Source organism: Amblyomma mixtum, chromosome 2 (genome assembly GCF_055824585.1).
Source record: "Amblyomma mixtum isolate Tamu chromosome 2, ASM5582458v1, whole genome shotgun sequence".
NCBI lineage: Eukaryota > Metazoa > Arthropoda > Arachnida > Ixodida > Ixodidae > Amblyomma > Amblyomma mixtum.
In genome coordinates this window covers 115,048,371-115,074,391 of record NC_143013.1, presented here as the reverse complement: position 1 = coordinate 115,074,391, position 26,021 = coordinate 115,048,371, and the positions used below count along the sequence as shown (strand labels likewise).

Genomic DNA, 26,021 nt, shown 5'->3' with positions numbered 1-26,021 from the left:
CGTAGTGAATGGCTCCGGAATAATTTCGACCACGCCGGTTGTAAGAGATAGATACCCTTTGCCCACCTTTATGTGCGATGTCAGGGCACGTTAAAGATCCCCAGGTGGTCGAAATTATTCCGGAGACCTCCACTGCGGCACCTCTTTCTCTCTTCCTTCTTTCACACCCACCTTCCTCCCTTCCCTTACGGCGCTGTTCAGGTGTCCGCCGAGATATGCGAGACAGGTACTGCGCCATTTCCTTTCCTCAAAAACCAATATTATGTTTGGTGAGTTAATTTTTGTGTATAACCCGCCTATGTTCTGACCCTTATCGGGGGCAAGAGGTATCTTGGGGTATCTGTTGTTTCAGCCAGCGTCTTCGCTTCGGCGCACGCGATTCTTGCGACGCGCGTCTTTTCTTTTCTTTCACTCTTTCCTCTTATCTTTTAACTCTCCTCTACTTGCACGTGGCAGCGGTGGTGGCTTGGCTCGAGCAAGCCGGCAGGCCCGTGCACTTTCCTTTTTATCCTTCTCTCAGTCGCAACAACAACAACGACACCTATCGGTTACGCAATATATATGCAAGGCATGCATGTGTTTACGTTTGCACAAGGAAGAAAGGGAAAACTTTATTGTACTAAAGTGCTTTTTTCTGCGGTTTGGGGGCATCTTCAGAGACGTCTTGGTTCTATCCCCAGGAGCCTTCTCTGCCGAAGTCGTCCGCCTCTAATCAATGGTCCTTTGCCCTCATTCCAGAGCTCCGCTGGCCACTGCCTCCCGTTGAGCTCGCTGTACCAGACCTTGTTGGTATTCACAGCGGTCGCTGGACCGCAGAGTCTCCTATTGCTCAGCACTCGTGTTTTTTTCTTTATTTTGAGGACCGAGCTTTTGGCATGCACATGTGATGTGATACAGAGTGGGTTATTCGTCGCAACAGGGACATTTGTCCGCGTACATCGTGGGGTGCATTTTGTTTTGTATATGTAGGTTTGGGTGAGACCCTGTCTGTAATTGTCTCCAAGTCACAGCTTACTCAAAGAAACGAACTCGTAAAGGTACTTGAGATATAATTTCAGACTTAGTTCAAATAAGACAACCTTTGACAACACACTGTTTTTTTATTATCTACCTTGCTTGGTCCCTTCGTGAGGAACTGATTATGTTACAATGAAGACTAAACTTATGCTACCAAAAATACTTCACTGTGATGCACAAGTAAATGATACATTACCACAAACCCTCACAACTATTACTAAAATGTTTATGCGATTATCGTCCTGCACTGTCACTACATCAAGTGTTGCTGAATTACATAAAATTTGTTACCTAGCTTGCCTATTTCTAATGAAGTGTATCTTTGTCCTCTGCATTTTGCTTGTTTACTTCTCTTATCACAAATTACGAAGCTGTTTTTCTATTCGTGCGCAACGTGTCATGCGCCACCGCGGTGAAGTGTCAGGTGCTGTGTCAAGCCGCAGTGCAGCGCGTTCTTTCACATGCAATCTTTTCGAAGAAATTGGAATACAAAAAAAGAATTGATTGATAGATTACTTAACTACCAGATTTATTTATTTATACTGGAAGCGTAAGATTTTCGTTTATAAATTTGATGCGGAAGAATTTTAAGTCTATTGATGAGAGAAATTTTGAACAGCTTTCCGAGCATCGTGAGAAAGAAAGGAACTGAGACACTGCTACAGCTAAGCATACAGCACCCACAAAAAGACGTCAAATATGTACGTTGAAGAAATGTGGTATATTTGAACCTCATATCAACTTCAACGATGAAAAAAATGTTGGCTAGATAAGATTATACCTATAGCAGCCAGTTTTATGAGGCCCTCGCTGACATCAGTTAGATACTTTCGAGCAGTTTACTTCTGAAGCGTCAAATACTGAGATCCGATCGACTCAAAGGCCAAACCATGTAAAAGATGACTGCAAGTATTCATAACAAGTTCACTTAATTCAATTCCTCCCAGCAGTGATAGTTTGCGCGATGTTATATATCAAATCCTTCGCCGACAGCTTCGATCGTCCCAGCGCCGAAAAAAAGTGACACTCATGGACATCGTGCGCAAAGGAGTGTAGCAAGCTCAAGTCTAGTAATGACAAGCACGGCGAAAGAACTACAGGCGATGGGCTACGAGCTGTAGTAGAAAGTTGGGGCCCTTTACGAATACACACCACAACACCGCCGATATCATTATGCTGCCGATGTCCAATTGCCATACTTGAGGTGCAAGCAAGCCCCGAGGTGTGCTACGTCAGGAGAGGTGTTTACATGCGTGCTCTGCGCCTCATCAGATAGATGTCGCTAAAATCCTGCTACATTCCACGCAAAAACTCTGCAAGCCCGCGGCACTTTTTCTAAGGTGCAACCCAACAACACGGCCAGCGACATGGCCAAGCAGAAGCGCACCTGTGTCATCTAAGTACGCACCGAGCCACTCATTCAGGTCACCATCAACGTAATTAAAATTATTTTCGCAGCCTTACCGCAGCTAGCTAGTGGCCCCCCAGTAGTTTTTCAGTGACTGTGAGGGAATAAAATGCCAGCGTGCCATGCAAGACGCTGCGCTTCTGGCTTCCCACTTTTTTAGGGCCCTGCTAACCTCTTCCGGTCGATGGGCTGTCCGAGTGCTCAATGAATACTTATCTAGGCTGGTGTGTGTCCGTGTGTTCTATTGGATCGCTCTTTCTCCAGGTCTCTCCGAATTTCATTCTCTTTCAAGAGGAACTCCCTACAGGCTGATTTATTTAGGAAGTGAAATAAATCTCAGTCGGCGCTCTCAATGACTGCTGATCGGCTAACCTCTCGTTCTCAGTCACTCTCTGTGTTGTGACCGGCGAAAGCTGGGCGGCAAATGACCAGTCCTTTTCTGCCATTTTATGTTATGCTCTGGCGCTACTTACGATGTTCAGTGGGAGACGTGTACCGTGTGGGACCTGAAAAGCTGCCAACCACACACTGTAGGCTGACTTTACTACTGTGACACTCATGTTCCTAGATTTAGTGTCTCACATTGAAGATGGTCTTGTAAGCATGGGGATGATTAATTAGTTTCTAGATGAATAATTTATATTAAATACATCTGCACGCGCCTTTTCAAAGCCGCAAGTGCAGTTCATATAAAGGGCATCGATACTTCGAGCACATTTGAGTGCAAAGATGGAGCAGAAGCAAAGAATCTGCCTCGCGTGCAAGAGGACCGCGGTTCGGATGCCGGGGTCCACAATGCTACATCGGATTGAAAAAAAAAATTCCGCGTACCGATCGAATTGCATATTCAGGCTTGTGGTGTGGTCTGACCTTGGTGACCAGAAGCGACAACGCACTCCCTCACCGGAACAGGATTTGGCCACCCTGGTCTAATACTTGGGCAGAACCTTCTATATTTATGTACACCTTCTATTTTATTTTTATGCACACAGTTAGTTTCTATACATATGTTGGATCTATATCTGCTCTTGCACTGTCCTTTCCTGTGATTTTCAGACGATTTTTCGGCTTAATAAGAATATAATGAATGTTTATATTGGAAAGTTGTGTTGTACAAAGATTTAAATTGTGATCATTATCTTGTTTATGTATGTGTATGTATGTGCCCCTTGCTGTTTTTTTCGAGTGGTGCTTAGGGCCCAGTCAGGCAGATTGATTTCCGCCCTTTGCCCTCTGCACCAAGGCACTGTGTTGTCTGAATTTCTTGAATAAACTAAACAAGCAATAAACAATCCAATTCACCCTCGGCCCTCTGTCCGCAGGGGCTTAGGAGCAACGGACCAAGGTGGTGGTCAGACCTGTCACGCACTGGTGGCCGCTAAGAATCGATAGCTCCGGACAGGCCGCCATTGGAAAATGAACCTGGCAATGTTAGTGCCATTTGAAATGAGGCTAGATTAGCAGTGCTCTTCGAAAACCTAGCTGGTATTAAATAAGATGTCATGGACAATAGTGAAGTTAGGACAGATGAGGCGTGTGCAGTAATAAAAGGTGGGCACGTACTAGGATATCGTGGAGCATCTGACAGACGAGAGCTAGGTGCTCAATTCCTGATAAACGAGGTATAAGGGACAACATAGAGGAATTTTGTAGTATTATGGAGAGGGTTGCAGTTGTCGTAACGAAGTTAAATATGACGTGCAACCTGAAATTGGTACAGGCCTACACAATGATGACAAGATTGTCGAAAGATTCTATGAAGACGTGGAATCGGCATTAAGCAAAGTACACACACAGTACTAATGGGTGACTTCAACGCCAAGTTAGGAAAGAAGCATGCTAGATAACAGGCAGTGGGCAACAATGGCATATGTTCCAGAAATAGCAGCGGGGAGTTATTATTATACTTTGCAGACAGGAATAATTTGCGGATCATGAATAGCTTTTTTCTCACACGGAAAAAATAAGAAGTAAACGAGCAAAAGCCCAAGCAAAAACAAGAAGTAAACGAGCAAAAGCCCAATGGTGAAAGTAAATATTGAGTAGACTTCATGCGGTGCGTTTATCGTGTTATCATGTAGGACGTCGAGGTCCTCGGAAAAATGCGTTGTAGTGAACACAGGGTGGTAAGGTCTCGAATTAGCCTAGTCTTGAAGAGGGAAAAGATGCAATTAGTAAAACGAAAGCTCATAACGAGTGAGAGGTATGAGGGAAGGTAGGCAAATTCAGTATATCGATGCAGGACAGATATACGGTTTTAACTGAGAAAGACGACACTAATGTTCAAGCAGTGAAAGGCAATCTCATAGCTATCATTGCGCATTGCGCAGTAGAAGTACGTGGTAGGATAGTGAGACAAGATATCAACAAACTTTCTTAGGAGACTAAAGATCTCACAAAGAATCGCCAAAGCATGAAAGCCTCTAACCCCACAGAAAGAAGAGAACTGGCACAGCTACCAAAGCTAATCAATAAACGCCAGGTAACCGACATATGAAAGTTTAGTATGATGAGAATAGACCATGCTCCAAATAAGAGAAGTAGTCTATGACCGGTGAAAATGAAACCACCCAAATGAAAAAATCAAATGTATGCGTTAAGACAAAGAGAGGGTAATATTCTTAGCAATATGGAAGAAACAGTTGAAGCAGCCGACGAGGTCTACACAAATCTATAGTAGCTTACATGGTCATAACGGTAATGAGAGAGCCAGAAACGCACGTCAATGTTATATCCCGCCAGTATGAAAATAGGAAGTAAAGAGAGCATTAGGAGCAGTGCAGAAGAGGTAAGCAGCTGGTGAAGATCAAGTAACTGGTTATCGGCTGCAGAGTGATGGGAGATTGTGCTAGAAAAACTAGCCATCCTGTACACGCAGTGCCTTAAGATCTCGAGCATACCTGTAGCGTGGACGAAGGTTAACATAATTTAAACACATTATAAACGGAAGTCTAGGACTTGAAAAATTGCAGACCGATCCGCTTAGTCTCCGTTGCCTACAAAGTGTATACTTAGGTAATCACCAATTGTTAGGACAATAATAGACGTCAGTCAAGCAAATGACCAGGAATCAGGGCTTGCGTAAAGCTACTGCACAAAAGACCAAATCGAGACTGTTGATAAGGTAATAAAAATATACTGTAAGGTATCTATATTTGGCGCACAACTGCAATAGTCTTCCATAAATTCAAGAATAAAACTCCAATAGACAAGTATGTCAGGTGGGAACACACGATCTGGCCAATGTTATACACCACCTGTTTACAAAAGGTATTCATAGGCTTGCGTTGGCAGCAGGTTGCATTAGCAACAGTTGAGGATAAGAGTTGATGAAAAATCCCATAGTAATCTGCGATTCGCTGACGGCATTCCGTTGCTAAGTCACTGAGGGTATTCTTTGCATAGCATGACCAGTGACTCAGAGAGGGAGAGCTGAGCAGTGGGTCTAAAAATTAGATGGACGAGTTGGTACATGATTGTATGAAGAAAACCAGCGCAAAAGGACGGAGAGACAGAGCAGGAACACAGGTGTTGGATTCCTCATTAATCGGGATATAGCGGTCAACATAGACGGATTCTGTGGTATTAAGGAGAGGTTTTCGGTTGTTGTCCGGTGTTCCTGTTCTGCGTCTCTGTTCTTTTTCACTGGTTTTATTTGTACAGTAACGCTCAACAGTCTCGCAAGAGAACAGTATTGGGTTGTCAACTAAGCTCTTCAGGTGGTTAGGGAATACGTGGACCTAATGCAGAGAGTTATCGTAGATGCGTATTAAGACAGAAAAATAACTAGAATAAAAATGGAAAGGAGGGCCTTTTGCTGGTTCTCCCATATAATGAATGTGTTTACCAATGTCCCTAAACAGAAAAGCACGTAACAGTTGTGTCTTGCCGGAATCCACCAATTGGGCTGAAACGAGAGGGCTAACCGTACGGGTCCAACATAAATAGAGGACAATGTAGCAAGCGGTGGAAACGAATTAAAAAGTGCAACTGTAAGGGACAAGAAGTGGGTAGATTGGATCAGAGAATGAATGCGTGTTAATGACATCCTAGTCGAAATCAATAAGAAAGGGGCTTCGACAGTGCATGTAATTCGAAGGCATGATAACCGATAGTCATCAAGGGTAACTTGGTGGATATGAAGAAAAGGCGAGGGTGGCGGGGGGCGGCAACAAGTTTGGTGGGAGGATGAGATAAAGAAGTCTGCGGGGACAAGATTGCGGCAGCTGGCACAGGAAGGAGACAGGTAAATGCAGAGGTATGGAAGAGGCATTGGTCCTGTAGTGGGCCTAGTGAGGATGATGATGATGATGACTCTCGCCTAATTTGACACTGGATATTTATAATCTAGAATAGAGCGCGATATAGAATGCTCAACTTTCTAACTTACCCAGAGTATTTTAGCAAAAGCAGATTATAGCTGTTTATGCCGTGGCACTTCCATTTCGCGGGTTAGACGCGTGTAACGTTGAGAGCATTTTGTCAAATAGGGCACCTATGCACTCCTGTGCAGCTTTAGCGTATATTTCGTGTTTGTTAAAATAAGATTTGTGTCGGAATTTATGCCCCGAACTGAACGAGAACAGGGCGGCTGCCGACCATCATTCAGAAAAGTGCAGTCGTCCTACCTAAGCTACATTCACCTTCCTCAACCGTAGTCTGAAGATTGTACAGGTAACCTTTAAGATAAGGTAAATATTATTTTCATACGATTAGTGTACCATTAACATCGGCATTAAGTTAACTGTTATAGCCAAAACCTCTGTACTTAAGCAAGAAATGGCAAGCTGGTAAACTCATTCACTAATGCTCTGAAGGCAAACAATCTCCCCTGCACTTGTTTGCCAAAAAACCATCCAATAAAACATACATCAAACTTCGGATTTAGCAAGGGAACATGTGAACCATGGCAAATTTACAGGGAGCAGCCATGGGTGTCCGAAATAATGTACTTGTTTAGTTCAGCCAGTAAGTTGGCGAGCACTAAAAAAATAGGAGGACGCTTAAATTTGGCCTTGAGAGTAGACGCGATAACGCCTTCGCCACCTTTTTCCTCTTCTCATTCCTTGTCTTTCTCACTTCTCACCCAAACTAAAGTTGCAGTCGTAGTTCGTCGGCACATCGTTCTCGACAAAAACCCGACGCCACGAATGCCAGAATAGCTTCCGCGCCGAACGAACGAGCAGTAAGCAGCAAGCTTCGTGGTGAACGCGCCTTGGATGTGCGCTGCGTTGTTCGCCGCTGAACGCGTGATTCCTGCGTCCCCACACGGCACCACTGCGTCAGAACGAGACGAGCGGGAAGCGCTAGGGGCCTTAGGAGGCGCTGCCGTCGCGCGTTACCTGGTGTGGCAGCGGCGAACATTGGGAAGAGGAGGAGGAAGTGGTTTTAGTGGGCGCCGCCTGATGGCGCTGCGTGCGCGCCAAGCTAACAGGAAAAGTCATATAAACATACCTTGCAATTCGCTTAACTGCGACTTCTGTAATTTCCATGCATAATTACTAATGTACACCACAGTACATGTCTCTAAACCACACTTCGAAGACAATACCGTATTCACTCGATGCGCCTTTGTTCATTCCAAAATCGAACTGGCGTGGCGGAGTGGTTAGAGTGCTTGTCTCACACTCCGGAGGCCCTGCTTCGATTCCCCATCCAACTTGACCAATTTCCTACTCGGTTTTATTTATAAATGCTTATGAGATTTTTCGCACAGGCGCAATGCCGCCGACGCCGACGACGACACCGGCTTTTCTGTGACACGGGGCCCTTAACGCTATCCCGTTAATATACAGCAAAGTCCACTCACCTCCACGACGAATACGCCCGAGCTCCTCTATGGCTCTGTTTGTGTTGTTGCAGGCAAGAGGATCCATGACCAGCTTTGCTTCTCTCTTTAAGACAATGGCTCCTACGTAGTGCCTAGCACTCAGGAGATTCATCTGCATAAAGAATTTAAATAAGTGAGGTAGGGGTTACCACTGTAGTCAGCCGGACTGCAGGAATAGCTAGTTAGGTGTTGAAATTTCAGCAGCAAAGCTCCCTCTTAAAAAAAAATCATTCATGAAAACGAAAATTAGAAAACCAACTGCGGTGTGTCAAGTGGCTTAGAAATTCCGAGTGTTTTTTTTTTTCACTTTGCAGTTTCGTGGTGCAGATTAATGTTTTTCGCGTTATAGAAACAAAAAAACCCCTCAGAGCTCATGTTTACCATTTCCGGAAGGATTACTTAAATAATAAGAACGATTGTGTACTGAACAGAGTTGCTTGTCGTCTTATTCTAACCTCCAGACCATTCGACGCCACCTAGAAGCCTGCGCGAGAAACCGCGGATCCAGGTCCATCAGTAACACGCTTCAGTTTTCCATTACTCGGGCACAACAAGCGTCACCTCTGTTTTAGACTCGTCCTAATTACATCACACGAAGGGTAAAAAACAAAAAAAGAAAAGCCGAAAGAGTTTCGCTCCATTCATTTTGTGTGTCTCCTGGCTCGAAATACCGCAGTGTCCTTTCGCCGTTACTCGACGGAAGGAGACGGTGAGCTCCGAAAGGTAGAATACGAGGACTGGAAAAAATCTCACCAAGAGCATTTATGAGTAGCTTGTTCAGTGAATATTGCAGACCGTCTAGAGTACTAGAGTAGACGTAATGTGACTGCCAAAAAACGCGAAAAAACCCTAAGTCATTAAGAACACTCAATAAAATAAATTACAAAATTTATTTTTCCCTAAACGACGTGCAGAAAATTATAGGCGAGTTTGAGAAAAAAAATCTGATGGGAGATGCTTGTCTTCTGGTCATGGAAGCAGCAAGACAGGACAAATAGCGCTTTCGAAAAACAAAGGAAAAGCAACGGCGAAAGCAAAAGCTTAGCAACACAAAAAACAAACAAAAACAGGAGAAACAACAAGCAAGTTATATGAATTCATGGCAATGCCAGTTAAGAAATATATATATCGCATTGCGATAAATCATGGGATTCGTAACAGTAACCAGGAATTTTCTCAGCAATTATGACACAAAACGATGTGCAGGCAGACCTTTCAAATAATCAGAACGATAGAAACACAAAGTTAGCAGCAAAATTAATTTCAAAGACTAGATACTAGATAATGTGCGAAGGAAAATACGAACATTCTTAGACAATAGAGCATTCAGCAGGAAGTGAGTAAACAATCATTTGCTTCCCATAATAAGTGCGTGGTTGCCTATCATACCAATATTCCAGAGATGCTGTTTGATAATGAAATACATTTTGCTTTAAATTGGCTATTGAATGCATATAAAGATTACTCGATTTACACTTCTCAATATATGCATGTGACCATATCTAATTGTATAGATTGCGAACGTTATGTGCTTTAAGCTCTTGAAACAGAGCTTCACTTGCGGTAGCGCACAGCACACAACATATCGCAGGACCAATCTTTTTCTGAAGCATAGACAGTCATTTATGTCAGCTGCAGATGTACTAGCTCAGTGGAGTCAACAGAAATTTAGGTAACTCATAAAACATATTTTTATATAAGCAGATTTAATTTCGTGGAAGATTCTTCAAGGCTAAGATTAGTCCAACTACCTGTGATAATTTACTGTCAAGTGAAAGCGCGTGGATATGCCATGACATATCGTGGTCAAAAAAATCCCCAAGGTTTGTGCAGAACTCACAAGTTCAATATTTGCTGCTTTAAGTGTGACGTCACCAAGCAATGTAGCATTTTTGCTATTGACTTGGAACAGTACAGCTTTTGTTTTAGCTATGTTGATTACGAGACCTTTACGATGGACCATAGGCGCACTTTATCTAGGAAACAATTAGCAGTACTTAGTAATTTTGAAACACCATAAGAAGAAAATACTAGCGTAGTCGTAGTGTCATTAGCGTAAGTTAATACTCATGGCTGAAATTCTTCAAGCGCCGACCATTTGATCGCAACGATGGCAATCTACCCCCGATGTACTCCCGCTGCTTACGTCATGCCATGAAGCATATATAACCTGCCTTCAATTCCATTCTTGCGAACAAGGACCCCGTACTGGAACCGAAACCTAAAAAAATCGAATGGTTTGCGTTTGAAAAATTTCCGCCGTGAAACAAACCCGACCAGACGGCTTTCTGTTAAACCCTGGATTTCATTATGTAGTTTGTGTCATGGTCAATGCCAACAACGTAATTAACGTGAATGGTGAAAAGTAGGTGGCCAAGTGTGCTCGCTAGCGGCACTCCTGTTGTTATGTTCATTAAGTAAGAATAAATATTAACAGATGCATATTCATGTCTGCAGAGCAAATATGATGTAATTAACTGAAGGGAAACGCTGCGAATTCCAACGTGGGATATTTTTTTTAGTATTATTTTGTTAACAATGTAATTGAAGGCTTCCTAAAAATCTATGAATACTCCAAGGGCAAGCAATCGTTCTCCAGTATTACCGAGGATAAATTCGTTTTGTTCCAACACGGAAAGTTGAGTAGACATTTTTTCACAGAAGTCGTACTGCGGGTGAGTTAGGCGATGATTGTTTTCCTTAAAAAGAGAAATGCGCTTAAGGTATCTTTTTCTGGACCTCTTGAATATTTTATTGAAAATTATGACAAAAATGGCATCGGTTTGTAGTTGGTTATTAGTGTCCTATCACTCTGTTTGAAAAGGGGAAGAAATGTAGCCAGTAGCATTTGACGTGCAAAAGCTCCGGCATTGAGGCATGAGTTTTACACATATGTCAGCGCTTGAGCAAGAATATCTGCAGGTTATCCTCGTCTAGGCTACCAACATTGCTCAGTTCGGGTAATAAACATGTTAGATCCGATTCATTGGTTGGTTGCAGAAAAATGATCGTCGGAATACTTCGGCTTATATAATTAGAGGCTTATGTTCACCACAGTTGCCATAATAGCCTGTTACAAAGTCATTAAATCAGTCATCTATTGACGCGGAACTAACCTAAACACCGTTATTGACAATCTGTATATTTAACTGGGAACAGTGCCTATTATTACCTAGAATATCAAGCTCTTTTCAAGTTTCTATGCCTGTCATCTTCACCAGATTAAACATGTGAGTGTGATAATGTATTTTAGCCCTGCGCTGGTCATTCGTAAAGCGATTGGGGAAACGCTTGAACTTTTTCTAGTCATTCGGATATCGTGACTTAATAAACTTGTAAGGCCTATTTTGAGCTTTTATTCCATCGAGCAGCTGCTTCTTAACTCAAGGCTTCCGTATCTTGGGAGGTTGTTTTTTTTTTCTCGTAAAAAACGGGAAATGTCAGTGATAGCAAGGAGAAGAAAGATATTTCCAAGGAGGCTTTATACGCGGTATCGCAATATTTCGTGGCATGAACGTCCGTTCATCGCATACGTCCCACCTCTTCACAGAAACCGTCCAGCCCGCTCTGCATGGTAACTTCTATAAGAGTGTCACCGGTGGCTGATCGGTGGCAGCTACTATTTAGAATAAAAGATATGGCATGTGATCACTTAGACCGGTGGGAAAACTAGGAGTTAGTATTTCTTAAGGCAACAATTGTTATCAATAAGTCGATACAGGTGGACGTATTGTTAGCAATTCTTGTCTGTTCTTAAATAGCAATAAAGCAGCCATGGCTGTGTAAACTGCCTCAAAGTAACGTTTATGGGTATTTTTAACCATCATACTGATGTTGAAGCGTCCGCCCCATGCACTTTATAACACAATTCAGACACATAAAAAACTCGACCAATTTTTGCAAACTAGAGTTAATTGCTTTGGGACATCTCAAATGACAGCTCTGGTTTTGTATCGCAAAACTATGAAGCGTGTTCTTACTTGTAGGAGAAAAAAACCGCGACTTCAAACAGTACGAAGACAAGAAGTGCACAGTACCGTAGCGTTTTTTTCACTGCAAGTAAATCGGACCACCTGGATAAAAACAAACCTTTGATGAAGCGTGTGGTAAAAAGATATTACTTATGTTAAATCTACATAAAATTGCCCTACTATTAAAACATATTCGGCGTGCCTCGTGTGCAAAGGCCCAAGGAATGAGTCTCAGCGCCGCCGCTAGTCGCCACCGGTGAAAGAAAAAAACAAATATTGACGTAGTTTGACCAAATTTTGCTATTGTTTGCATTGATGGCACCGAACAGACTCGAAGTTAAGAAAGGCTGTGATAGTGAAGGCTTTACCACAATGGAAAGTCTGAGTGTGCTCATTCGATTTGCAGTCTCGGACAAGTCCGCACTTCTTGCTGATTACAGTCCCGCACCCGATATTTCTCGGGCAGCCAGGAAGCTCCACGCATCTGTGTGAAAGCCGCTCGCAACGTGGTCGGTTTTCTCCCCTTGCAGTCCATAGATTACAAGGTCAGTTTAGATGAGTAGCAAAGGCGGAGCTCAAATGTGGTCCAGAACAAATCGCCAGCGGCATTAGTAAGACTGCGCAACTGAAGCGCCGAGGTGAAGTGTGTGCACAAACACAAACAAGAGAAAAATAATTTGCGAAACCTTTGGAACTTATGGTGATTTAAAAGAAAATTTAATACTCGCTTAAAAACTAATTTATATGTGTGCATGTGATTGAAAAGGACAACGTTTTTATGACAAAACAATATATACGCTCTCGCTCCCTCACAGTTGCGGCCAGCGCCTATGACGCCATCCACTTGGACTATTATGTGGCTTGCTTCGCTAGCTCCCTGCTACTGCCGGCCATGGTTGGCATCTTTTGTGTTGTGACTTCGCTGAGTGCGGGTTCTCGCCTTTTATCAGCGATGATTTTAAACCGATGGTTACTTTCTGTCCTCGTGCTAAGTTTGGGTCGGCTACCTGTACGCACTTGTTAATTTCCAATATCGGCCACGGTACTACTCGTACGGTTTTGATGATGCTGCCTTCGTAAATACGTTGTGATTCGACTTAAGAGCGCGCATCAGGCGAAGGAGTGGTGGTATATAGGAAAGTGCAAAAGTAAGAACTGCTCTGCTGGCATCGCATTGCAACGGTAGCGTTGAACAGTCGTTTTGGTAGCACAATATGCCGTTTTCAATGAGTGCTTGTACAAGCCTAAAGTGTCTGTCCTCCGTTTCAAAAAGCAGATCTAAATTCACCTAGAAAGTGCAGAGAAATTTTCAGCACTCATATGCATTTTATGCGCCGGAGGGAATTAGCTCGTTCTCTGCTCCTGCACAGTTTAAACTTGTCTCTGCGGCTAGCTCAGCATTCCCTTGCGTCACTATTCCGAGTTGTGTGCAACCAACTGACTTTGGTTAAAAATTTACACTGCCGTCTCTTTCTATGTGACCAAACTCAATCGGCACAACTCTTTCACAACCTTTGCTCGCAAATTCGAGTTCCAAAGAACGGCTATAGAACGAGGAACTATAAATATACCTATGACTGTACATCGCGTGCATAAAGACAAATAGTTGGGCCTGTTGGCACGTTAGGCCCTTGAACTTCAGCACGACACACGAAGCAAAGACAATGGAAGAAGGCAGGGTGCGCGCAGACTACCAAAATTAGCGTTGGTAGTCCGCGCTCCTAGTATCTTCTTTTTCTGTTGCGCTGAACGTCGAGACGTACGAGGATTTACTTCTCCCGCCAAAAACTCACGTGCCTATGAGGCTACGCGTTGTTTTTGACTGTGACGTCATAATTTAGTTGCCCTCACTCTTCGAAGGGGGCTCTGGTTCCGCCCCCCCCCCCCCCCCCCCCCCCCCCAAATCAGAGTTCTGCAACCATCTACAAGAGACGTACGTTCTGGTGAAAAATCTAAATGTCCTTGTAGTGAAATTCAATACAATCAGAGCGAGTGCGTTTTCGTCAAATAAAATGTCCATCTGAAACCTTTTTGTGTGCATTGTTACGACCAAAAAGCTGGGCCAGCACACGACGTTTCTTCTGCACTGTAACCATTATCGATTTTGATCGTCGTTCCTGCGTACACAGTGCTTGAAAGCATGGCCCTGCGTTAAGCATGACCTTTACGAAAACAGTGTCTGGGCACATGTCTACAATCCCTCTTCCACCACATGCCAACATGCGGACATAAAATGTGTGGTCCGTAAGCTCGCGGATACGAATCTAAAAAGATCGTACAACCAACTTCTGCGTGAAATATTTATGGTTCGCTCTATTTTAGTGTGCGCGCGCGATGGATTTCGTAACCTCATCTTCTGTAGCCTCTTCCACTTAGTATAGGGAGGCGATTCGAATGGTGGTGGACGTGCAAAACGTCTACTGTCAATGCCACTAGTCCGGGGCTATTTCCTTGTGTGCTGCGACAACGCTTCCGAGGGCTGCGACCATCTGCGTCCTCTCGGTTAATAATGGCGGTGTGTGTGGTGGGCTCACGCTGTTGCCACGCTTGGCATACAGCCATGTCAAGCTCCGTTAGCTAGAAGGAGTGAATCACTCGCAACTTCGGTCTGAGCATTAGATAATACATGCACGTCCGGAGATAATCATACCTACGGCGTCGGTGCGAAAGAACCACGTTCGCGCCTCTGTCGTGCTAGCATTGGTGTGCATCATCAGCTAACAGACGCCATCAGAATGGTACAATAACCGACAGGGAGCGTGGCTCCGGTTGTGTGTCCTCAAGCAAAATGTGTCAAAGAAGTCACGTGGTTACGCGCGCTTCTTCTCGTAGCGGAAGCCGCGACCAGTCGGCGAGTAGTCCAGGGATCGAAAATAGGACGCGCCCACTTAAAGGTGCACTGAAGAGGAATCTGAACTCGTCTTTTTGACGCAGGAACTCGATCTACACATTCCGAGCATTCTTAGAAACTTCGACTTATTGTCCTGTGTGGCCGATTTCTCTAATTAAATCGAATTAACGTCCGGCTCCTGCTTTTATTTTTTTAATTCTCCCCGTACGGTGGGCGAAGTCGACCAACGCTTGGAGTGCCTTTCAGCCAGCTCCTTGGAGGCTTTGCTTTCGCTTTATTTTGTTTTTTCGGTTTCCGTGAATAAATAGTTTCATTCGCAGGTAGTATAGCCGCAAAATAAGCCCACAGAAACAAAAATACGTGCGTACTATTTGCTTCTACGGATTACTACGTATTACTCCGCCGATGGCAGAGCGGCAGGCCGCCACGGGACGGGGTGAAAGGCACTCCATGCGTTGGTCGACTCCGCCCACCGTATGGGGAAATTAAAAAAAAAGGTGGGAGCCGGACGTTAATTAGATTTAATTAGGGAAATCGGCCACACAGGGCAATAATTCGAAGTTTCTAAGAATGCTCGGAACGTGTAGATCGAGTTCCCGCGGAAAAAAGACGAGTTCAGATTCCTCTTCACTGCACCTTTAAGGGAACGACAAACATGTGCCTTGTAACTGGAACAGAAATTGGCCATCCTCTGAGTGTTTGGCAGCCACACATACGAGGGGGTACCCAAAAGAAACCGGACTAAATTTTTTGGTCGGCAAAGCTTCTATGGTACCGCGTTTTGCCACTAGGGGCGCATAGAACGAACATTCCATGTTCTTAATGAGAATTGCCAACACAGTAAACAAAAAAAAAAATAATAAATAAAGAAAAGCTGAGCATGGTGGCAATTGCCACCACCCCGTTTCAAAGGGGGCGCTCCTATCCATCCATCCATCCATCCATCCATCCATCCATCCATCCAGAGTCAGTAAGCCGAGTGCCGTCGTTGAAGGAAGTCAGACTAGTTTGTGTAGAGTTTTAGAGTGACGACTGTTTTGTGTGAATGTCGTTTTTGCAATGGCTGATTTTCGTGAACAGCGCGCGCCGGTGAAATTCTGATTTTTGCTCGGAAAAAGTTGAATGGAAGCTCTTGAAATATTAAGAAAGACGTACAAGGACGATGCTATGGGGACAACTTAAGTGTTCCTGAATCGAATCCTGAATCAAAGCAACAATCATGCCAATGGAAAACTTCAAATTCACCTCGCCTCAAGAAAGCTCGTCAGGTGAAACCAAAGCTCAAAACAATGCTGATTTGTTTTTTCGATGTGAGAGGAGTCGTCCATTGAGAATTTGTTCCGCAGAGTCAGACAGTTAGCCAGGCTTTCGACTTGGATGTTTTGAAAAGATTGGGCAAGAGTGTGCGGTGGAAGCGGCCAGATTTGTGTCGGTCGGGTGACTGGTTTTTCCATCATGGCAATGCCCCTGCTCACACAGCCCTGTCTCTACAACAATTTTGGACCAAAAATGGCATCACCCCTATTCCTCAACCCTCATACTCTCTTGACCTTGCCCCGTGCTACTTTCTTTGTTTCCTAGAATGAAAATATAGGTGAATGGAAAGCGTTTCGCTGATGTTGCTGAGGTGAAGAAAAAAACGACGGAGGCACTGTCAAGCATCACAAAAGATGAATTTAAACAATGTTTTGAAAAATGGAATGAAATATTCGACAAGCGTATCATTGCAAGTGGGGAATACTTTGAAGGAGACTGAAGGTGTGTGCTTAAAATGTGAACAAATAAGTTCAAACAAAAATAAGTCCGGTTTCTTTTGGGTACCCCCTCGTAGTTGAGATTGTGGAGCTTTCATAGACAGAGAAGCCTGGGCTGCCATAGAACAATGTTAACTGGAGGTAAGTTGGAGAGGTTTATGCTTTGAGACTTGGAGAGTTGGAGAGCTTTATGGACATAATTACGTTCAGCATGGCGGTAATGGCGATGTACAATGCTAACGTGCTGTAATGCAGCGCCGAGAATAGGGAAGCATGAGTCGATGAACAAGTGCAGTCGCCTTTTGGACTTACGTTGCGCGTGATGATCTTGGATAGGTTCACGCTTTTCATAAAGTCCCTTTGGCTGACACTTTTGGACGGGTCGAACAGGAAGTATGTAAAGTAACTTTCGCCGCCTCGCTGAAAGGCCCCATTCTCTGATTTCAAGCATGGGTCTTCCGTAGGAGGTCCTTGTGGCTGGCTTCCGAAGTTCCGCTGGTTCTTAAGATCCTTAGCTAGGCCATCGTAACCTGAGCAAAACAGGCGAATGTTGGTGCTAAACCATAAGAGTTTTTTTGTCTTTTAGACGACTGTTATTCCCTGAAGATGAATTGTGGTCAGCGAAAAGAGTAAATGGGGGTCTAGACAGCCCTGTATACATTTCAAATACTAATTGTACAGCCCTCGATAACTAAGAGACAAACAGAAGGAAGGAATACAACTTTTTTTAGTCCGCGCTTTCTTGCACTGCTAAGTCTTAATTGAGCCATCGGTTGGTGGATAGTGACCTCACTTGAGCAATAATAAACACGCGGGCAGTACAGATGCGGCAGGTGGCTTTAGACTTGCAACTAATTTTTGCTAAGGAATGGGAACATTTGTAAAACGATTTTCTCTTCGTTCTCTTGTTCGTGCTCTCTTGTTCTCAGATGACGATGTGAAAAACACCAGGTGAACGACGCGAGTAGTGCAACACGCATCCAGGAACGAACAACAGTTGTGGTGGATGTATCGGTCCCGTTCCAGAAATGAAATTATACTCCATCATTCGGCCCATTCCAAATTAGTGTAAAGAAGTGTAGTGCTGAACTCTTTCCACGGTGCTCTAAATATGTCATGCTCTCACACAATTCAAGGCAGCCTCTTTGAGCAGGTAGCTTGGCTTTGAAAATCTAGTTACCAGATTAACGTTGTAGCTACCATAGCCCACTGCCTCGTAAAAGCGGTCTACAACGGCAATTCCGTAGTGTAGCTGTCGCTACAAAATTGCTGCGAAAATTTCACCATCTAGTAGTAAAAATCAGTTGCGTGGCAAACGCGTGTCCTTTCGCATCTGTACTACCTGTGTCTTTTTTGCGCTACTTTTAGTGTCGCGACTACAGGACTACTTCGCTATAACTCACCCACTGTCACGTCAAGTTTGACGCTTATGAAGTTGTGTCCTTTTGTAATCTGAATTTGCGATTCTGCGCAACAAATAACGAGACTACGCGAAGTACCTGAACGCTCCAGTAAAGTGTTCCCACAAGCAGGCGAAGGAATCTGAGGAACGAGCACCTTTTAAGAAACCGAGACACTCACGCACGCATATGGGCAGGTCGTTGTGCCATTGACCATCCGGCTCGCAGAACAAGTCGTGGGTGCCGTTCACGATGAAACCAGGTTCACATATCACTGAAGCTGTGTCTCCAGGTACGTAGAAGTCACCCCCGGAGCGATTGTCAGATAGGTGTCCATGCGCCACTTCAAAATTGCTGCAAGTTACCTCCGCTGCAATTTTTCCAAAAATCGTAATATTACTCATATCAACTCATCAAAAAGTATACATGCGCATGAAATCAAGCCAAATGGAGAGCATACGAGAACGCGTTTAGGAAGCCTGATATTTTCAAAGGAATATTTATGTGTTGTGCCATGAGCCACGTGTATGACGCGAGAGTGATCGTCTTGAAAAAAAATATAAATGAACACAATGCCAACGTTCACTTCTTGAGCTGGTGTTTTTGATCGTCCAGTTTCCACGGTCTCATGGTTTTCTTTTGCGGCTAGTGGGCGAGTTGTGCCAAAGAATGTTGGCGGCACTGTTAATTTTTGGAAAATTAATGACTTCACACACACATAACATATACAGCCTGCGTATAATGCTCTTTGTTTTCCTTAAAACAATGCCGCGCCGAAATACAACTGTTTCTTTATCGCCTCAACTGTAACAACACACTTAAGTGTCCCAGCAAAGGCTTTTTTTTTTTAAGTCAAAGGGCACTTTACTCCTTTGTGCCCCCACATTAGTTGGCAGTCTCCCGACCTAGTCTACCAACATAAGCTATCAACATTATGCATTAGTCTAGTGCCAACTAGACAAATAAAACCGGCGTGCGAAAACGTATGAGGCTACAAACGCAACATCATGTGCCGGCAACTGAAAAGACAATTCGGCACAGATGCAAGCGAAACACACTGGAAGCCGTACTCATGATCTAAAGGTCCCAAGACTCCATAAAGCTACGAATGAACCAAGCGAACGTCTCATTGAAAAATCAACCCATCCCTGCATGGTGTGTTCGGGAGATATTTGTAACGTACCTAACCTTTTGATGCCCAGCGTAGCCAAACCTCTATGAATTGATACCACCCCATGCACTCCTTTATACATGAAGCTTGCATTGAAATATCAAAGGCAGTATTTTCCCAGCAGGGAGCATTTTCTAAATAAATATTTGACACGACTTTATGAAAGGTAGGTGAAGTATAAGAAGGTGCAAATATGCAAATAGAAGTGAGTGTTTAACAACTCCGAATATCATATTTTTCTAGAATTATGACAGGAAAAACAGAAATCTATTAGGTACAATTATTTCCACCCTATGTTCGTCCCTAATTACTTCCTCTCTGAAAGCTTAATGTTTTATTTTAGTGAATAGATCCATAAGTTTTCTGCAGTAAATTCGCGAATATGTGGTCAGTAAAATTGGTGAAACGCATTCCGACGGAACATTTCTGTATTTATCCGCCCGTGTAATGTGCGGCACACACTGTTGCAGAGTCCAATAGTTAAAGGGCAACTGCAGCACTTTTCTGAGAATTTGGAGATATTCAAGGATTCAAATTGGTATAGGCTGTAGGTAAAGCATGCCGAGTGTTTTTGCACTAGCATTTCAAATAGTGAAGTAATCGACGATTGAATTTTGCGCTCCTCCTCAATGGACCGGAAGAGTGCAGGAAAACTAAGCGTGACCTCACGGAAGGTATGATTTCAAATTACCGCTGTCGTCAGCCACACTCTGCCCTGACTCGTTAGACGCTGCCAAACAACTCTTGGCAGGGTTCGCCTTTGGTGGCGTTGGTTTTTTTTTCCTTCAAAGCAGGCATTTGTGCATTGGAAATTTACCGATACCTTTGATGACGTCATTGTGCGCCCCCCACTTGGCGTTGTGCGCTGTGGAGGAGCTTGAAGGGCGTCCGGATTTTAATCGGCGATTACTTCACTGTTTCAAGCGCTAGCCCAAAAAGACTTCGCATGCTTTACCTACAAGTTTCACACATTCGACACTCTTAAGCTGGTTGATTTCTACAACCTATGCAGTTTCCCTTTAAACAACTCGCATCGAATAGCTGACAATTTTTTTTTCAGCGCTTTTCTTTGAAGATAAAACCTTGTTCGTGTAAAAGAATCCGTTTTGCAAAACCGATTTTTCTCAAGGTTTCCTTCCCCCTCCTGCGCTAAATGTATAGCACCTCGACGTCTAAAACGACATCGCTTTCGTCGATGAACACCCAAGGTCTGAAACTACACCAAGCGAATCAGCGTATGTGAGGCAATTCGTTACTATATTTTCGGAAATCCCTTTCGCGCCATCATAGTCGCATGTGAGTGGTGCGGGCAGGTAGGCTCTTATTGGTTACCGACGAGATCATTTCCATAAAAGCTGAGTTAAGAATGTCTGCCCCTAGGGTATAACATTAGAGGTAAGCTTTCAAGCACTATGAGTAGAACAGAATGACATCGAATGTGGTGAAGTTAGCTTTCGCATACTGCGTTTTTATTGTTCTGCCAACTGTTACTACCCTCTTTCTCTTCAAACCTCATTTTCGTCGCGGGTCATTCCATACACCACTTATATTTGAAATTATGGCCTTGTTTTCAAGGACCGTTTCTTTTAAAAAAAATAAAATAGCCGTATGGCCGAAAGTAGGGAGGGTTGGTGAAGGTTCGTGATGTAACAAAAAAATCGCGCGAGAGAAACACGACGGACATAGAAGACGACACACGCAAGAGCAGACAGCGCTTGCCTGCTTGTCCTCTCAGCCTGTGTTGTTTCCTTCCCGCTATTTATTCTTATCCTTAAGGCCACTGAATGCCCCTTTATATGCGCATAATCCTCACATTACACGCAGTAAAAAAACACAACTCTCACCCTTTTCAGCCTCCCTCGACAACTTGTTCGGAGCCGCAGGAGTGGTGAGAGAACTGAATGTGCACTTCAATGAGCAGTTTTTCATATATTTTTACTTACGCCTGCATTTCGGTCTAGTATGCGTCCATGTTCCATCGGCCTGGCAGTAAATTTCCCATTCGCCTTCCAAGTGATATTTTTCGTGGCAGGCGTAGAGCCCAATAGTCTTATGAGGGCAGCATTCACCATTATATGGTTCGTTGTTCCGATGAAACACACGGATGCCGTTAACGCTTACACCTGGATCGTCACAGTAGGCCTCAAATTTTAAACCTAAAAAAACATGCAGAAAAGCACAAATGTAATTGCAAAAGAAAGAACCATCTTGGAGGCTATTAAAAGAGAGCGCAAGGCAGGTGGGTCGATACTCCTTTAGTAGCTAACCTGAATGCACGCTTTATTTTGCGTTCGACGCCTGCTGTAGAACTATGCACGTGGTGATGGTCTCTGCCTCCGCGAATCAGCAATTGCTAAGGTAACTCCGGCTCTCTCACCGCCATCAGTCAGGCACTATTGCCCAGATCATTCACTCTACTGCATTATTCTATGCACAACGACAAAATCTTACTGGCTGCGGCAATAGTTTCACTGTGTGCAAACTTTTGGCACAAAACTGCCTATCATTCGTGTTCGGTGATTCCTGCCTCAACTATGGGGCCTTAGTGCTGTTTAAGCGTGAGGTGAATTCTGAAAAATTGTGAAAATGCTAAGGCTCAATGGTTTCTAATACCCGAAAGATTTTGCGCGACTTCTTTTATGCATGAGGATCTAGCTTGTGTTCAGGTGCGGGCCGAAATAAAGGCCGCATGCTGCATCATTTGCGCTAGCTATGAGGTTTGGATCAATGTTAGGAATGTCGAATTTTTATGGAGGCGAAATTCCAGAGGCCCGTGTACGGTGCGATGTCAGTGAACGTTAAAGAACCCCAGGTGGTCTAAATTTCCGGAGCCCTTCCCTACGGCGTCTCTCATAGCCTGAGTCGCTTTGGGACGTTAAACCCCATAAACCAAACCAAATATTACCGATCACGGGACAGCATTTCCTGTGTATGCGCCAGTAATGAGACTAAACATTTGCACTACTTCTCATGAACGTGTCCCCAACATGCGCTGAAGGCTGCGATTTCATGTTCACCAGGAAAGGATGAGGCGCCATCCTACGAATTAACCTTATTGAATAACTATTTTTTAGAAAAATACTGCCGCGAATCTTTGTAGTGTTTGTTCAATCTTCAAAGCTTTTTTCACGCCACTTTATCTATTTCTGAAGCAAGACAAGACCAGATTTATCTCGATTGATCGCCTACACGCAGAACCGAGTCTACGTTGCTCCAGAATGTTCTAGTATATTTGCACTCTTTATATTGAAAGTTCAATAACCGCTTAAACTTGAGCTCGGCCGGGAGCGGCGGGCATTCTGTTCGACGACCGCCGAGCACGCCTGTTGCTGCGCCGCCACCGAGTTATTCAGTTCTTTGCGGACGCAAGTCAGCCCAAAGAGAGTTTTGTTTAGAAGCTGTTCTAGTTTTTTCCAGCTCGCCGGACTGCAGTCACCACTACGTGAAAATACATTAAGTGCCCTCTGCCATTTCGTCGACATAATACGAGAATATCATGAACAGCAGCTATTCTTATAGCAAGGTCACGTTCAAATGGGTTTTCTAGCAAAAGATGTCATCTCTGAGTTAGCCTGTTCTTCCGAATTTATTTGTGATGCTAGCGTTACTCACGACAGTTAGGACAACAGTTTGTAGGACTGCACACCGTGTAAGGCGTCGGTACATACGCAATATACGTTTTGTTTATTCTCCACAAACTTGTGGATAGCATCTACAACAGTACCAGATTGGTATTTGATCTACATTCCGCTTTTTCTGGCGTGGTCAATTTTTGGCTTTCTGCAACTTTTGTTGAAAGAGCACACTTACTTTTGCACTTTGGCTTAGGATGCGTCCAGTTTCCATTAGTGGAGCACTCAATCAGCCCTTCGCCTTCCAACTCGAAATTCTCGTGGCATGCGAAAAGCACCATGGTTCCTGGGGGACAACATTCTTCCATGTTCAGCTCCTTCTCATGATAGAACACACGGAGGGTGTTAGCGCTGACCCCAGGGTCCTTGCAGTAGCTATCTGAATGCACAGGGAAAAAAGATGAAGTGCGATCACTTCGATTGACTCAGAGGAAATACGAGAGCATTCTTCTCTACCTCCTCTTCATTGGTGCTATCGTTCTCAAGCGTGGAGAGCAACCTGTACCACTACGGCTATTACCGCTACTTGTAACTACATTAAGCCACTGTCATCACCAGAACTCAACTATTACCTGGAACTCAAGCGTCCTTACCAACTTCGTATGCCCGGCCTGTCACTAGAGCACGTGTTTCACTAAAGTCGATATGTCCATATAGGCGGCGTTTCATCCTTAAAGTAATGCCACCTGCCATCTGCTTAGCAGGCGGCAGGCGAAGAATACGAACTTCCCCTAAACTCCACCTGCCATGGCGTGCAGGTGGATGCTTTTCACCGTCGTCAATGTCCCAGAGTCTTAACCGCCATGGCACTCCTAACGCTGTTGCAGTAGAAATATCGTAAAGAGAACGTCGTACACACCTTATTACCAGGCTGACTTTTTTCACATAAACAATATAACCAAGCGGGAGTTAGGAGATTTTCCGTAAGGTTCATGGCGAGTATGTTTACTTGTAGTATCTGTATATGGTGGTCGCAGCTGGCCCAGAACAATGTGAACTTGCGATCAGTGCAGCCATATTAAATGAGCTAATGATGCTGGGTACCTATGTATAAGGGTTGGTTATAAACTGCACTTTTCTTAATAGTCTGGTTCAGAGTGCGAATAACACCTACTTTTTGGTATCCTTTCTGAAAATTAACTTGTTCTGTTGGTTGACTAAATTCTATGCTTGTTGTAATGCTGTTAGCAAATACTTCAGCAGATAGAGTAAGCTCAACGCACCGAAACCTGATCGCCTCATAATTTGTAGCGTACTTTTCATTCCCTTGGCTCTGAATTGAAATTATGTAAAAATACTTAAATAATATAATACAACAATATTATATATTATAGCTACAATTTATAGCATGTCCTTACCGTGTTTCAACAGATCTCAGCTTTGCGACACTCTTGTGCGGCTTTTACTTTTCTGTTACTCCTAAGGCATTTTCAGCAACCTCTTTAGTAGCCGCTGGACTATCATTTGCGCTCTCAACACCAGCTTTGCAAGTTGTGTAATGATTCTTCAAACTTTTTAGTCTATTGTTACCGCTCCTCTCATACTTGAGTATCATCTGCTCATGCCTATTCTCTGTAAGTCGCCTTGAGGCTATGTCTGTTCGCTAGAGTTTGCTCATTCTTCCCCATGTTCTTCACATAGACAGCCTTAAGTAGGGCGAAACGGCAGTGCAGCTGGCGTGAAAGGCAGACCAGAAATTCTGAGCTCTTTGAGGCGTGAATACGCCACGGGAAACATTGCACGACGCACATGATGTAATACCATTTGGAGTCGATCCACGTCCGGAGATAGAGCTAAGAAGTTCTGCAGGCAATGACGAACACTTTTGAGCCAACCCATACGCTAGCCTGCTGATTTGAGGCGCCAAATTGGCAGAGAGTATAGCTAAGTATACCAGCGAATACTTGCGGAATGTGCGCCGCAGATATTATAGCAAAGAAATAGTCAGTAGAAGCCATGGGAATATTGCCTTTAAACACAACACACTTGGAAGAACGAATGGAACAAGACAAGCGCAAACTACCAACTGATTTATTCAGGGGCTGAACCCCGAAATATAGAAAGTCGGCTCATGTGAGCAAGGTACATAAACGACAGGCCAAGATACACGTGGCTACTCACTCCACCCTAAAAGAGAGTATTCAGCAAAGCTACTTCAATTTTGCTGGCCCACTGACGCAATCACTGACAAAGTTCTTATCGTTCTTTATAAAATATCCTCCCAGAATTTGACGTGTAATGACGCTACTGCCCCTGCTAAGAAGCTTTATTTTATGAAGGCGTAGCCGACATTTGGAATTTCTGCGGTGCTCAGAAAAGTTTGTACCACAATCTAGCGCCCTGTCTGGCCTATGCAGGCCCTTCCACAAGTCCGTTGTATTTAGTAAATCATTCCTGACACGCATTTTACAAAGGGCGTAATACGCTTTTTGCCTCAACCTTTTCTTCCTTTATATTTTGCCGTGCGAGAGCACAGCTGGCCGAGCCACTTTGGCGCTGAGAACACCATCGATTCTGCTTACCGGTTGGCCACTTCTGGTTTTGCGCGATCTTCAGCATGGAAAGTACCACTACTAGTTTCGTAGCATTGTTTTGAGCCCTTTTGCGCCTTTTTCCTTTCAACGTCTCGAGCAGGGTTTCAAGTACCGCCGTCCGGATCCCACATCTATGCGCTCGTCTTGTTCTATGTGTTCTTCCTTATGTGTCGTGTTTTAGCGCAGTTTTCCCATGGCTTCTACAGACGATCGCCAACTAGCTCGATTCCAACTGTGTTAAAGTCACGTTGGCAAAAAAAAAAAAACGATGTTTGATGCAGGTGCGGGAGCGTTCATGATTTCACGAATTGGAACAGACGGAAATGAGCAAATGGTTCGCAATACGGCGCAAGCGCAGATCTTGACGCCCAGTTGGTTATAGAGCTCAGTATGGTCTTCATTGAGGAGATGAATGGCGCTACGGTTGCATCTTCAAAGCTTTTTTATTTTTGC

At 44.0% G+C, this 26,021-nt stretch overlaps 1 protein-coding gene across 1 annotated transcript in view; it reads right to left on the bottom strand.

The window, feature by feature from the left end:
• The window catches only part of LOC149360644 (complement C2-like), a 151,399-nt gene that overhangs the window by 79,753 nt on the left and 45,625 nt on the right, over positions 1–26,021 (bottom strand). The window contains exons 4-8 of the mRNA XM_089567888.1: positions 23,213–23,413; positions 21,346–21,558; positions 18,413–18,601; positions 17,144–17,361; positions 8,235–8,367 (exon numbers count right to left, since the gene is read on the bottom strand). Coding sequence (XP_089424014.1) covers positions 8,235–8,367; positions 17,144–17,361; positions 18,413–18,601; positions 21,346–21,558; positions 23,213–23,413 — 954 coding nt within the window. The remainder of the gene's footprint in view (positions 1–8,234; positions 8,368–17,143; positions 17,362–18,412; positions 18,602–21,345; positions 21,559–23,212; positions 23,414–26,021) is intronic.